A 14,987-nucleotide genomic window follows, 5' to 3' on the forward strand; every position below is an offset into this window, starting at 1 on the left:
TCCGGTCCGTCGCCTCCTTCGGTTGCTTCCCGTCCGCTCGGCGGCTCCCCTCCCCCGCCGGGCTCTCTGCGCCCCTCCCGGGCGCCGGGGCGGCGGGGCCGTCGGCGTGCGGCCCATCCGTGCGTCCGCGCGTGCGCCCGAGTGCGCCTTCGCGTCCGCCGCCCGCGGCCAGGCGCGCGCCCCGCGACACCGAGGCCGAGCTGGGGCAGGGGTCTGCCCGCCATGACCCCCCGGAGCCCGGCGTGAGGGGCCGAGGTGAGCGCGGGCCGGGGGCGCGGCGGGCCGGGGCGCTCGGGCGTCCGTCGCGTGTGGTCCCCCGGCTCAGCCCCGCGGCCTTTGTGTGCGTGTGCGTCCGGCCGGCCTGCGCCCGGGCCTCGGTGCTGCCGGCGTCGGTGTCTGCCGGGGTCCGGGCGCCTGCCTGTGTCCGGTGTCGGCGCGGGGTGATGGCCGTGCCCCTCTTCCTCTCTCTCCCCTCGGGCTCCCGTGTCTGCAGTTCCCGGGGACGCTGGGCACCGCTCCCCGCCCCCCCCCCCCCCCCCCCGTTTCTCATTCATTGTCGTCCCCGCGAGCCCGGGCCCCCCCGCGCGCGTGCGTGGCTTGGTTGGTCTGGGACATGCCCCCTCCCGCAGGGTTTTGGGTCTCTGGTGCGGTGGTCCGGAGTCCGGCTCTGCAGTCAGGTCCACTGCTTGCCGGCCTGTGGTATTCCTCGGGTGACTTCTCAAGTCAGGGCCGTGCGTGTTTATGGAGGTGGTCCTGGTGAAGTGCCCAGCGCCGTCTGGCCCTGCAGTCAACTGCTGGGAGCTCCGGATTCCATGATTGCTCCCAGATTTCCCGTTCCACACCAAGTGTGTTCTGTCAGTCCTTTGAACACCCCTCGGGGAATTTTGCCCTGTCGTTGTCCTCTGTTTAACCTAGTACTTGTGTTGGAATTCGTTTATTTTGAAAAATTTGGTCTCGTTCTGAGCAATCCCAGAAATTTTAGCTTGGATGCCCTATTGACTTTTTTCTAACGTGTTTTCGTACAGTTCCACAGCGTTAAAGCAGGGCATCTTCTGATACCACCCTTTGGGAAAAATGCTCTTTGCCTCTCATGATAAGGGGCGGGCGGCATTATTGAGCTACTATCTGTGGGGCAGGGCGCCAAGCACTTTATGTACCCATCTTATTTAATCAGCAAGCCTGCCAGGTAGGAATTCTTTTCTTCAGGTCAGAGTCTTGCAAACTGAATCTCAAGGAGGTTGCCCTGTTGGTAGCTCCTGGCCAGGATTTGGGTCCAGGTTTCGCGTGTTCTGTATTCTTAGTTTTTCTTCTGCAAATTTGTAGCGTCAGGTTGTCTGTTCGTTCAGGGTCTCAGTCTTTGCTCTTGGTCGTCTGCCTTACTGCCTACTGAGTTTCTGTCTCTGTCTCCTGTGACTTCTGCTCACCGTGTCTCTGGGTAGCTCCTCCGCCCGGGTCTCTGCCCCTCTCTCTCCCGTCATGTGTCTCGTTCCCGTCCCTCTGTGTCCTCTGTGTCGGTCCCATCAGCTCTTCATCTCAGTGTGTCTGGCTGGCCTGCTCGGCCCCCTGACCGTGTCTTTCTGGCTGTTCACGTGTACCTTCAAGTGCCTGGCTCTCCAGCCTAAGTTCAGAGCTGGGGCCAGCTGCCTGTCCCAGGACTTAGGTAGGTTGTGGGAGGGCTCGTTGGCGTGGATGTGGAATGTGGTGGTTGCAGTTGGCTCTGGAGCCAGGCCCGGGGAGTGACTCCTGCTGTGCCTCAGTTTCCTCTGCTGTGAGGTGCTGTGAATCGTGGAGTTGGGAGGATTAATTGAGTCACTGTGTGTAAAGCTCGGGGAAGAATGCCTGGCACAGGGTAAGGGCCGTGTCGCTGCTTGCTGGGAGCATCACCGTCTGCCTGGTTCCCGTCCTTTTGTTTCTTCCCATCACCTTCTTCTCAGCACAGGTTAGTTTAAAAAGTGAAATTTTGGCGTCCAGGCAGCCACAAGTGGAGTCTGTGCTACCGTGCTTGGTGCGTGACCTTGGCTGAATTGTCCAGCTTCCATGAGCCCCTGCCTTCCCATCAGTTAGAATGCTGCTGGTGGTGTTGGATGAGATAATGGGCATCTCTTGGTCAGCGAGCACCTGGCATGCGGCTGGGACCCCGGCAGCGGCTGTGCTCGCCCTTATCTCTCCTTCCCTGAGTCTCCAGCTCCTCCACCCTTGGGACGCCTTGTCCCCCTGGCATTGCCCGCCTCCTGCCTGCCTCTCTGTTCCCTTTATGGTCTCCCTGTGTGCCCTTGTTTCTGCCTCAGATTCTGCTTGGTCCACTCCTGCTCCAGAGGTCTTTCCTGCCTTCTCTCCTTTCCTTCCTTCCAGCAGTTTATTGAATGGTTCTTCTGGGGCAGCTGCTCTTACGGGAAAATTCATGTCCGTACAGACATGCTTTCTGTCCCCATGGGGCTTGTGGGTTGGCCTTAGCCACAGAGTCAAGACAGACGAGTATATAATCACAAGGATGCCTTAGTCTACCCATGGGGCCCCTCGGGAACAATGACCACGGTGTTTGGGTGTGTAAAATCTGGGAAGCTTAAACAGAGTTCTCAGGGTGAGTGGGCGTGCTCTGGGTGGTGAGGGAGTGGATGAGCAGGGTGCCCATCTCATGACCGCCCATGTTCATAGTGCACTTCCCACGCACTGGGTTCTCTCAGCTCCCTGGGCTACAGAACGAAACCCCACTTTTTAGGGGGGAAAACTGAGGTGCAGGAGTTCCTGGCCCACCCAGGGCAACAGGCTGGGACATGCTGCACTGAGGTGCTGCCAGCCTGTGATCCCTCACTGCACACTCTGCCTTCCTGCCTCACTGAGCTGGGCCCCCAAGCAGGAAGGAGCTGGCCATATTTGAGGAACTGAAAGATGGACTGGGTGTCTAAGATGGGGTTAATGAGGACCAGAGCCTTCTAGGCCCCAGGGGCCGTGGGGAACCCCACGAGGGTGTGGGTTCAGGCTGGGCAGCCCCAGGTCCCCTTTGTATTTCCAAAGGGCCTTTCCTTCTCAGATGCGGTGACCCACCAGCTCCTGCCGCTGTTGTCTTCCTCGAGTCACTCCATCTCGCCACACCCCGGGGGGCCCAGCACCCTCACCACCACCTGACACCATGTCGACCTCGTCGCTGCGGCGCCAGATGAAGAACATAGTCCACAACTACTCAGAGGCCGAGATCAAGGTCCGAGAAGCCACGAGCAACGACCCCTGGGGCCCGTCCAGCTCCCTAATGTCTGAGATCGCTGACCTCACCTACAATGTCGTCGCCTTCTCCGAGATCATGAGCATGATCTGGAAGCGGCTCAATGACCATGGCAAGAACTGGAGGCACGTCTACAAGGTCAGTGCCCGGGCCTGCAGCGGGCCCTCACGTGCACACGACTGCGTGGGTGCGCGCAGGGCTCAGGTGGAGGTGCCACCAGGCCCACCTTCCCCGTGTTGCGGAGGAGCTGGAGTTCTAGGTCTTTATGTGCAGTCTCTCTCCGTTTGTCCCTCTTCTCATTTAATGAAGGTAACAGACATGAGGGTTTGAGAATGTTGAGTCTAAGGACTCCAAATTCTTTTTGAAAACGGCACATTCACGAGACTCGTCCACACAGAAGGCCGAAGCGGGTGCCCAGTGTTCAACCCTCTCTGTGCCCGGAGCCTAGTTTCCTCTCAGAGGCAGCTGGTGTCCCCAGCGTTTGTGTTCTCCTTCAGGTGTGTGTGGATGTCCACGGGCACTAGGGAATTCTGGGAGGCGTGGCGCTGTTCTGCGTCAGCACTGGTTATGTTGTTATAGGCGATTGTCAGAACTTAGAGCTGCAAGTGAAAACTGGTGCATTTTATCGTATGTAAACTACCGCCGAGTTTTAAGAAGGAAAACGGGCTCATATCTTAGAGATCATTTCTCGTCAAAATATAGATTTGTCATCTCCTTCCTTCCTTCCTTCGTTCCTTCCGTCCTTCTTTCTGTCCTTCCTTCTTTATCTTTTTAAACAACTGCTAGTTACCTGGTGCTGAATTTTTAAGTGGTCTGTGGTGTTTCGCTTTTGTTAACAAGACTGCCGTGAGTAGCCTTGTATGTTTGCTATTCTCTAGAACTGGAATTTCTGGGTCAAGGGGCACATGCAGATGTCATTTGGAGAAACGTGGACAGAATGCTCTCCACAGGAATCCTTTTGCTGGCCCCTAGTGACGTATGTACGCGTCCTCATCCGAAGAACAGACAAGACCACAGGCTGTGGTCAAGGGGAACGTGTCTTTGGGCAACACTCAGCGGTTTTTCCATTTTCTGGCCTGGGTCCTGGTATCCTCCCCTTGGGTCAAGAAGTGGCAGTGGACACAGGCTGGGGCAGATGGCCAGGTCCCACTCCTGGCAGTCAGGCTCAGACCAGCCTGTGGACCTCCTTCCGTGTGAGCTGGAGCGAGGTTTAGCAGTGTTGGCGAGTCCTCTTGTTGCCGTTGCTTCAGTGAACGTTGGCGGAGGGCCTGCTCTATGTGTGGCCGTGGCAGATGAAGCTCCTGGCCCCGTGGACTCCAGCTGGGGCCTGTGCCGGCCGGGCCCTCCGTCCCTCAGCGGCACGGTGGCTCCCTCATTTCCCTTGGGCCTGGAAATGCTCTGGCTTGTTTTCACGCCCATCCTGACAAACCCGGGTTGGGTTCTCATTCCCGTGGACTCTGTGCTGGGTCAGTTATGTTGCTGTTTGTTGTGAAGGACTGGGTGACGTTTGTCTCGCTGAGAATCAGGGAAAGGGTGAAGGGTCTGGGTGAGCCTTCGTGTGGAGGCAAAGGGAGGAGAAGCCTTGTGGGGCTCATGGACCGTATGCGAGGGGAGGTGAGTCCTGAGGGGCCCTGACTGCAGCTGGAGACACGCTGCTGTGGGCACAGAATCCCGAGAAGGACTTTCCTGTCCCCACTTTTTAGGTGGGGACATAGAGGCATGAGGAGCCTCGGGGCTGCCCAGGGGGCAAGGGGAAAGGAGTCCCGGAGCCCGTTCTTCTGACTCAGCTGTCACCTCTCTGCTCTGAGGAATCAGGGTCTCAGGTTTTCTTTTCTTTTCTTTTCTTTTTAAAGATTTTACTTATTTGACAGAGAGAGAGAGACAGTGAGAGAGGGAACACACGCAGGGGGAGTGGGGGAGGGAGAAGCAGGCTTCCTAATCCCAGGACCCTGGGATCATGACCTGAGCCGAAGGCAGACACTTAACCGACTGAGCCACCCAGGCATCCCCTCAAGTTTTATTTCTTAAACCAGATTCGGCCCATGGGTCGAATCTGGCCTGCCGCCCGTGTTTGTAAAGCCTGTGGGTGCGGCCAGGCCCATGCGTCTGCAGCTGCCTCCCCTCTGCTGCACAGAGCTGAGGGGTCAGCACGGGGGCCTTGTGGCCCGAAAAGCTGGGTTATTGATCACCTGGGCCCTTCAGAAGAAGTTTGCTGGTCCCCGTTTTAGATGGTTGTATGCTGATTCGTCCACCATCCATGAGCAAGCGGTTTCGAAAATTAAGAGGGACTGTTGGGTTGTCCTGTTGCTCGCTTTTGAGAAAATGTTCACGTTTGCCAATGCGGCACCCATCGTGAGTGTGCGACCTGGCAGCTCTCATGCGTGCACACACCTGTGAGGCCAGCACCCAGATGGAGATGGAGGGTGTCCCCGTCCCTCCCAGGCTTGCTTAGCACACCCCTCCCCCAGAAGCATCCTGCCCTGTCTCCTGTCTGCCGGGCTGGTTGTAGAACTTTCCATGGGCTCATGCACATGGTCCTCTGTGTCTGCTGCATCTGGGAGGTTTCTTTAGTTACCTTGCTGTGTGTGCTGCTTCCATCCTATGAGCATGCTGTGCATCCTCCGTGTGTGTTTGACCCTTGACGGGTGTTTGGGTTATTTCCGGGTTCCCTATCTCTCTAACTGCACTCACTGCCAAGCTCTCAAGAGCCCTGGAAATGGGTTCTTCCAGTTTGTTGGGTGCGAGTCCCATCCTGGATGGAGGCGAAACCATCTGTTTGTGTCATGTAGCCTGACTGACCTGCTGGGAGGCTTGTGTCGTGTGTCGTGTGTGCAGCCGTGGTGGTCCCAGCACAGCTGGCCCAAGGTGCGCCGAGCCTGCCTGCCCTCCATGCCCGGCGCGGTCTGCTGCTTGCTTTCTGCTGTGATGCCTAAACACCTCGAGGGCTGGTTAAAGACTAAGCTCTGATTACTGTTCACACACCTTCGGGCAGCCGGCCAGGTCCAGGTCCGGCTCCCGTGGACGGTGGAGAGTTACTCATGACCCACAGCAGGGTCCCCGGCACATCTCACAGCTGCTGAGCCAGCTCAACCCCAATGGCCGGGGCCTCCCTCTGTTGTTCGGCTGTGCTCTGGGGGGCTGTCAGGGGCTCCGTGTGTCCCGGGCCCCCTGCACACTCTGAGGACTGGCGGTTTTTGCTCCCATTTAACTTTGTTGTGTCGGGAGGAGCATGTGTCCTCCTGCCCTATGATGCCGCAGCTGTCACGGGATGTCCCGCTGTTCGCAGCACACGTGTGTCCCTGCAGAGAGCAGGGCCTGGGCACGCCCTGCAGCTTGGCACCTCCCTTCCTCCCACCGATTTGGGGGAGGGAGTCACTTCCTCGTCATCCTGAGTTGTGAAGTCTTAGGCAGGAAGTGGTGATGCTTTCCAGACTCACGGACGGTAGAGAAAGCGGCGCGCGGGCCCCTGTCCTGGGCTGCTCTGGGCGATAAACAAGCGTGTCTTTGTGGCTATGCTGCTTTGGGTTTTCCTCTTAGAGAAGTAGAGTGGGGTCTGCACCCCTGTGGGAAGTCCAGGTGAGGCTGCAGGGACTGCACCTGCCCTTCCCAAAAGATTGCCATCTTTTTACCAGACACGTGTAGACGCCGTGCCACACAAGTCACCCCTGGGAAGCGTGCTGTGCTAGGGCATCGAGCGTGTTCCCAGGCGGTGCAGCTTTCACTGCCACCTACGTCCAGAGCGTTTTTTGTCACCCTGAACACAAACCCCATGTCCGTTAAGGGTCCCCCAGCTCCTGGCGGCCGTGAACCCCCTTCCTCTGGATGGGCCTGTCGAGGACGTTCCATGTGAGCACAGGCGCGCACCGCGCGCCCTTTGGAGTCTGGCTGCTTTCACGCAGCACTGTGTCTTCGGGGTCATCCCGGCGGGGGCAGCTCGCGGCTGCGCTCTGCTCTTTCTCACGGCTGTGTAGGGTCCGCCGTGCCAGTGGGCCACGCTTGTTTATCCACCTGCTGGTGACGTGTGGGTCGGTGCTGGGACTGGGATCCCAGTGGCCGCATGCGTGACCAGTGTGCCCCCTGCCCTGAAGGCCATGACGCTGATGGAGTACCTCATCAAGACCGGCTCGGAGCGCGTGTCACAGCAGTGCAAGGAGAACATGTACGCCGTGCAGACGCTGAAGGACTTCCAGTACGTGGACCGTGACGGCAAGGACCAGGGTGTGAACGTGCGTGAGAAGGCCAAACAGCTGGTGGCCCTGCTGCGTGACGAGGACCGGCTACGGGAGGAGCGCGCCCACGCGCTCAAGACCAAGGAGAAGCTGGCGCAGACTGCCACTGGTGAGGCCGCCACCCCCAGGAGGTCCCTCCCGGCCTACCCTGCCCCTTCTTCTCCAAGCCCCTGGTGGCCTCCTTGCTGGGTGCCCCATGCCCAGCCGCCGAGCCCTCTCACTCCCTCTCCTGCGCGGCCAGGTGGGCTGGAGTTCCAAATTCAGGCTCTCCCCTCCCGTGACGGTCCTTCCCTGTCCTGTCCCCCTCACTGTAGGACCCGAGAGCCTAGAACTGTTCTATTCACCCACAAATGACCAGGAGCCACCTAAGGGCCCGGGGGTGCCCCTGCCCGCAGCCTGGGCCCTGGAGCTGCCAGATGGGTTCGCCCACGGTCCTGCCTGAGGGCACTCAATGCCTAAGACCAAGCGCGTGGGACTTGGAGGGGGCTGCCTAGGGTCGGAGGTTAGGGACGGCTCTCTGAGGGGGGCCGTGCACAGCAGTACCAGAGCAGGCCAGCTGGGATGAGCAGGCGGGCGCTTCCCCCCCAGCTCAGCTGGTCCTCTGCCTACATTAGGCCCCTGCGCCCTGTCCGTCCCTCCTTCCAGATGGTCATCCCCCTTCCCGTTCTCTGTTCCTCCCTTCCTTCACTGCTGCCCCTCACCCCTTGTGTCAGCCACACCCAGGAAGAGGTTGGGGGCTGAGGCTGCAGGCGCAGTTGTTCCCCGAACGCCCAGCTGGTCCTGCTGTACAGTTCTCCAGCAGCCCTGGAAATGCAGGCCACTGGACGTGCTGGGAGCTTTGTGGGAGCCAGGATGAAGGACCTGTGTGTCCCCCCCCCCACCGCCCCCAGGCTCTGGGCCAGGCCCCAGGCGTGCAGTGTGGGAATCTGGGTCGTGGGCTCCGAGGCTCCCAGACTTCCCTCTCTCCTGGCGGGCTTTTGCTCTCAGGCCAGCAGGGCTTCTGGGGGATGGGATAGACCCGCCTCACAGTCCACCCCTACCCCCAGTGGAAGCCCGCTGTCTGGGCTGCAGGGCCCCCTTCCCCTTCTCCACCGGGGTCTCAGCTGATTTTCCCCACGGCAGCCTCCTCAGCAGCGGTGGGCTCTGGGCCGCCCCCGGAGGCAGAGCAGGCGTGGCCACAGAGCAGCGGGGAGGAGGAGCTGCAGCTGCAGCTGGCCCTGGCCATGAGCAAGGAGGAGGCCGACCAGGTGCCGGGCGGGCCGGCGGGGGGCCGGCGGGGGGCCGGCGGGGGGGCCGGGGTTTGCCTTTGGTTCTGCCATCCCATCTCCATCCTTCACCCCGCAGCTCCTGAGGGCTGCTGCTCGGTCGTCCCCGCCGCCCCGCCTCTGGTCTGTCCGCCGCTCCGCTCTGTCCGTCCGCCCTCCGACCGCGTCCTGCGAATTCTTGTCTCTTCTGCGCGGGTGCTTGTCTCTCCCTTCTGTCTGTGACCCGTCTGTGGCTCTGTCCGTCCCTGGCTCCCCTCCGTTGCTCTGTGTGTGTGTGTGTCTTTCCTCTTCTCTCTCCCCCCTTCTCTCCCCCATCTTGTGTCCCGCCCCGGCCCCTTCACACTCTCTCTCCCCCAGCCCCCGTCCTGCGGCCCCGAGGATGACGTCCAGCTCCAGCTGGCCCTTAGTTTGAGCCGAGAGGAGCACGACAAGGTCAGAGCAGCCTCCCTACCCTCCGTAGGGTTCCCCTCAGACCCTCCTCAGGTCCCCGCTTCCTTGCCCCTCCTTGGCTCCCCGCCAGCCCCCTCCCTAGTTTACACACATTCCGCCAAAGCACTTCCAGCTGGGAGACCCGCGTCAGACGGATCTCAGACGGGTGCTGTCTCAGCACGTGAAGCAGATGCCTTGTAGCTGCTCCGGGTGGCGAGGGAGCCCTTCCCTCACCCTTCGGCACAGCCCAAGGCTTGGTCACCTCCACCCAGCACAGCAGATACCACAGACTCAGGCATCTGGCGGGAGGGCCCGTCCTCCCCAGGGCCCCATGCTTCCCAAGTCTGTCGGAGCCGTGCCGGGCCAGACCCATCTCCCGCACACCACCCCTGCATCCCCATCCCCTAGACCGCACGTTCTTCCCCGTTCCCCCTCCCCACACATTGTCCACATCCCATTTTAATTTTGTCACTTTTGTCTGGGTGGGAGAGGGTCGTTGGGGGCCGTGCAGTTGGGCGGGGCGCAGTCCTGCTGCTCACATTCTGACCCTCCCTTGCCGCCTGCTTCCGTGATCTAAACAGGAAGAGCGGATCCGCCGTGGGGACGACCTGAGGCTGCAGATGGCCATAGAGGAGAGCAGGAGGGAGACCGGCGGCCAGGAGGAGGTGAGCACGGGCAGGCCGCCCCGCCCTCCATGCACTCCTGGGCCTTGGGTGGGGCGCCAGGCGGCGGCCGCCGCAGGTAACTCTTTTCATGGACATGCGTGGAGACCTGGAGACTGGAAGGCACTTGGTTAGTGCCTGGAGCACAGAGCGCTCTAGGTGTGACCTCCGTCTGTCCCTGCCGTGGGAGACTGCGCTGCTGCTGGTCAGTCCTTGTCAATGAGCAGCCTGATTGTGCGAGAAGGGGATGGCGTAGAGCTCCTGCACGCTCACGTTGTCTGAGGCACCTCCTCGGTGTCTGTCCACACCCTGGACTCTGAGGGTCGGTGGGTGAGCCAGACCAGTCTGGTCCCCAGCCTTCTGGGCCTCCAGTCCCCCCCGGTGGAGACAGATGATGTTTGGTGGTGTTTCAGTTTCTGCCGCTTCAACCCTTTTCTTGGGTCTGAGGGTAGACGGGTTTCCTCCTCGTGCCTGGGCCACGGTCACTCACGTGGCTGGGGCATCCAAGCTGGCCTCTTGTGTGGCCTCACACCGGGCGCTGTGTGTCCTGAGCGTCTTCATAGTGCGGTTGGCCTCCACAGGGGGCTGGGTCATGGGGCTAGCTCTGATCAGAGGGTGTAGACACCCTCCTGATGGGCATGGGGCAGATAGCTCGGGCTGGCTGATCAGCCACAGCAGGGCTCTTGGTGGAAAAGCCTGCTCACGCCAGCCTCGGCCAAAGGGTCTCCCTGATGCCTGATGGCTCAGAGTGTCGGTCCCAGCATCTGCTGCTTTTGTCCTGTGGGGACGGGAGATGTGGTGCCTTTGCATCCAGAGACACCAGGGGCTCTGGTTGGCTGGGTTCACCCCCAGGACAAGGGGAGGCTATGTGCACATGCGTGTATGTTGCTCACGTGAAGCACTGGAGGCCCGGAGCGTGCGGTGATGTGGCACGGGTGCTGGGCCTCAGCCAGGACCGTTCAGGGTGGCCTGTAATGACTTGAGACTCAGGGTGGGCGACCCAGGGCAGACCTCCCGGAGTGCGTGGGAAGTGCACAGGCAGGGCTGGGAGGGGCGGCTTTGGGCTTTGGCCTCTGTTCTTGTTCCTGGTGGGAACTGGGGAGTGGATGGAGGGATGGGGGCAGGACCAAGTGGGGCTCTTGGATTTGGTGCTGGGCTGGGTTGGGCTGGGGTGGCGGGGGAGGCGCACACAGCGGGGGCGGGGTGGGGATGGGAGGTGGGGAGGCTGCCTCCTGTCTCATGGCCCCTGGCTGTCCCTCTCTGGCGGTGGGTCTCTCCTCTCTCTTGTTCTGGGGCCGTCTCTCCTCCGGTTTCTCTTCCCAGTCCCCTGGCCTGGCCTGGCCTGCTCGGACCTCATACGCTTTCTCTCCCTTGTCTCCTGCAGTCATCCCTCATGGATCTTGCTGATGTCTTCACGGCCCCGGCTCCACCGCCAGCCTCGGACCCCTGGGGGGGCCCAGCACCCATGAGCGCCCACACCTCGGACCCTTGGGGGGGTGCCCCTGTCCCTCCAGCTGCTGATCCCTGGGGTGGTCCAGCCCCTACACCAGCCTCTGGGGACCCTTGGAGGCCTGCTGCCCCTGCGGGGCCCCCGGTTGACCCTTGGGGTGGGACCCAGGCCCCTGCAGCTGGAGAGGGGCCCACGCCTGACCCGTGGGGGAGCTCTGATGGTGAGTGCTGGCTGCCTGCCTGCTCCAGCCTCCACATCCAGTGTGCAGTGCGGGGCACACCTGGGGACAGGGACACACAGTCAAGCGGGTGACGGGCAGCTGGGGCGTCAGATAAGACAGCCGAGAGGGGGGTGGGTGAGGGAGCCTTGAAGGACGGTGGGAAGGGCAGCAGGGGCGTGTCGGGCTGTGGAGAGGCTGCTAGGGTGGAGTCAGGGTGGGGTGTCTGGTGAGGCTGGGCACAGGTGGGCTGGGAAGGGGCCACATACCCCATGGGGACTTCTAGGAGCTCTGGGGGCTTGGGGGTGGGGGTTGGGCACACCTAGGTGAAGCACGCACCTAAGGCTCCTTGCCCAGCTGGGGAGCTTCTTGGGGGTTTTCCAGAGGCCTCAAGGCTGAGGAGGGCTTTGCCAGGAAGGGACAGGTGGGCAAAGGCCCAGCAGCGGTGCACCATGGGTAGATCGTGGGCACCAGGCGGGAAGGGCTGGCTGGGGCTGCGCCCACCTGAAGCCTCTGGGATGTCCAGCTGCATCCCAGGATGTCCGGGGCGGGGGGGCTTCTGGGAGGGAGTGGGCCTACATTTGTAGGTGACAAATCCTCCAACTACCAGCCTCTCACATGCCTCCTTACTCACCCAGGTGGGGCCCCAGTTGGCGGACCCCCTGCCTCTGATCCCTGGGCTCCAGCCCCGGCCTTCTCAGACCCCTGGGGAGGGTCACCTGCCAAGCCCAGCACCAATGGCACTGCAGGTACGGGGTGGGCTCTGGGGTCGGGCTGCGGGGGCCTGAGAGAGAGAGAGTGTGTGTGTGTGTGTCTGTGTGTGTGCAGGTGAGCGTGAGGTGTCTGCTCTCGGGTGCTGGGGGGTAGGGGGAGTGGGAGGCTGGTCCCCTTGACCAGCTGAGCCGACATCCTGGGCCCCTACAGCAGTGGGGTTTGACGCGGAGCCTGATGAGTTCTCTGATTTTGACCGACTGCGCACGGCCCTGCCAACCTCCGGGAGCAGCACAGGTGAGCCGCCCCGCCCCCGCCGTGCCCCCTGCCCGCCTGTGCCCCCGCCCCCGCCCCCGCCCGCAGGCTCCTTGGCAGGCAGGCTTCTGAGTGAGGGGTTAAGCAGGGTGGATTGCAGCTCCCCATGGGCCGCAGTCTTATTGAAGCTTGTTGGTTTATCTTGGAAAAGAAAGCTTTAACTTTGTTTCGAGTAATTTTATACTTAAGAGAGAAGTTGTAAGAAGAGTGCAGAGAGTTCTCTTTCTGGGGCTTCCCCGTATACTGATCTCTGAGTTCTCTGCCCCCTGGAACATGTCTCTGCGTGTTTCTGAGGGCCCGGCCGGCTGTACCTGCGTTCCCAGCAGTGTGTTGACCGCAAGGGGCCTCTGGCGAGTGTCCCCTCCCCGGCCTGCCCACGGGTGCCTCGGGGCCCAGCGCATCTTTCCCACCAGGCGTCCCATCCACGGGTGTCCTGGCTCCTGCGTTCTCTTCTCCTGGCCAGAGTCCAGGCTGGCTCTGTCCTCGGTGGGAGACCCGTCCTGCGAGCTGTCCGGAGGGCACGGGAGCCTCTCTTCCCACAGCAGTGGTGGTGCCTTCGTTCCCTTTCCTTGTTCATCTTTGAGTGACGCGGGCCCGCAGGAGCACGTGGGACTGGTGGGGCACCAGCGGTCCCCTCCCGCCCCCCCAGGCCCACCTTGGTTACTGTGCAGCCTGCAGTTGGCGTTCCTCGGGGCCTCTTCTCTCTCCGCACCAGTTGGTGCATTTCCCGACGCCAGATAGGATTCCTACTCTCTTTAAGGAAATCAGGTCAAGCTGCCAAACATCGTCCAGGCTGCTGGGCTCCTTGGTGCCTGCCGTTGTCTGTCCACCGTGAAGTTTCTGCTTGGGACCATGGGACCGGTGGGGTTTTGTGGGGCTCTGTGAGCACCCCTCAAGTACTCTCGTCCCTTGGTGGTTCTCCCCAGCACTCTGCCCCGGAGGTCGTCTGCTGCTGTTCCTTGGACACGTGTCCCTCCCAGGGCTCTGCCTCTCAGTACCACGGCCTCCCTGTCTGAGGCCCCCACTGTCCATCTTGCCCTGACCCCTTCTCTGGTTCCTTCTAGGGGAGCTGGAGCTGCTCGCTGGAGAGGTGCCTGCCCGCAGTCCTGGGGCGTTTGACATGAGTGGGGTCGGGGGCTCTCTGGCTGAGGCTGTGGGGAGCCCCCCACCCGCAGTCGCTCCAACACCGCCACCGCCCACACGGAAGACACCAGAGTCATTCCTGGGGCCTAACGCAGCTCTTGTCGACCTGGACTCGCTCGTGAGCCGGCCGGGCCCCACGCCGCCAGGAGCCAAGGCCTCCAACCCCTTCCTGCCAAGCGGTGAGTGTGGGCCTCCCAGGCTGGTCCTTCCTGCCGACCTCCTCCCCAGGCAGACCCCTGACTCTGCTCTGCGTATCTCCTCTCCTTTCTCTCCTGTAGGAGCCCCGACAACCGGTCCCTCCATCACCAACCCCTTCCAGCCTGCACCCCCTGCGACGCTCACGCTGAACCAGCTCCGGCTCAGCCCCGTGCCCCCGGTCCCTGGAGCACCACCAACATACATCTCTCCGCTTGGTGGGGGCCCTGGCCTGCCCCCCATGATGCCCCCAGGCCCCCCGGCCCCCAACACTAACCCCTTCCTTCTATAATCCAGGAGGGAGGGGGATTTGGCCTGGCCTGGCTTCCCCCATTTCTGCTCCCTGGGAGACCAGTGTTGTGAGTGCATGTGAAGCGGGGGACCCCCCGCCCCCACCCCAGCACCCTCTCCCTCCTGGGGCCCACTCACACTACACCCTCTTCCATGTCCCCCACCCCACCTCCCTGGAGAGAAACTGGACACGGGGGATGGGGAGGGGTGCTGGCCAGAGGAGGACCCCTTTCCTGTGGCATTAGGAAGGGGAGGGACAGCTGGGGGTCCCCCCACCCATTCCCTTCCCTCCCAACTGGCCCCTCAGTCAGTGTTTGAGCCTCCTCGTCCCCATGCACATCCCTTGGTGAATCCTTGGTGATAATTTTGGCGACTTCGGGAATAAATGGCAATTCTCACGGGTGTGGCTCCCCCACGCTCCCATCCATGATTCATAGGACCCCTCATCTGGGGGACCCAGGGCTCCAACCTGGTTGCCTCTTCTCAGAAGCCTTTCTGTTCCGGGGCGGGGAGGTGGGGGGGGGCATTGCAGCCCACTTGGGGCTGGAGAGCTGATGGGGTTGTTGGATGGGGGTCAGGGGTCGTCCAGGGTTCGGTAAGCTGTTGGTGAGCCCTTGACGGCACTGCCACGCTGTGTCCCACTGGACGTGACCCCCACCGCACACACATCCCCCATGTGGCCAGCAGTCCTGAGAAACCGGAGTCCACTTCTGCTGGAGCCCAGGCCCCCCGGTGCCACCCATTTGCTGGGCCTGTGTTCTTCCTCCACTGACCCGCCTCCGCTGGATCCCTCTCCCACGGTGATGAGGGCTGAGCGTGTCTCCCCAAGGAGGTGGCCCACTTGAGAGGGTGGCTTGTGA

General features: G+C 61.8%; 1 protein-coding gene across 5 annotated transcripts; it reads left to right on the forward strand.

The window, feature by feature from the left end:
• The first annotated feature begins 54 nt into the window (after positions 1–54).
• EPN1 (epsin 1) lies at positions 55–14,528 on the forward strand. Of its 5 annotated transcripts, XM_027618333.1 has the most exons (11): positions 55–255; positions 3,032–3,358; positions 7,309–7,558; positions 8,572–8,696; positions 9,072–9,146; positions 9,725–9,808; positions 11,190–11,475; positions 12,111–12,221; positions 12,397–12,480; positions 13,563–13,820; positions 13,920–14,528. In XM_027618333.1, the coding sequence occupies exons 2-11, from the start codon at positions 3,131–3,133 to the stop codon at positions 14,126–14,128; spliced, it is 1,710 nt and encodes a 569-aa protein (XP_027474134.1). In that variant the 5' UTR covers positions 55–255; positions 3,032–3,130; the 3' UTR covers positions 14,129–14,528. The 5 variants fall into 5 exon arrangements, with proteins under 5 accessions (XP_027474134.1, XP_027474132.1, XP_027474135.1 ...); XM_027618331.1 differs by having other exon boundaries at positions 13,563–14,528; XM_027618334.1 differs by lacking the exon at positions 9,072–9,146.
• Positions 14,529–14,987: the final 459 nt, after the last annotated feature.

The sequence above is a fragment of the Zalophus californianus genome, chromosome 17, assembly GCF_009762305.2.
Source record: "Zalophus californianus isolate mZalCal1 chromosome 17, mZalCal1.pri.v2, whole genome shotgun sequence".
Classification (NCBI taxonomy): domain Eukaryota; kingdom Metazoa; phylum Chordata; class Mammalia; order Carnivora; family Otariidae; genus Zalophus; species Zalophus californianus.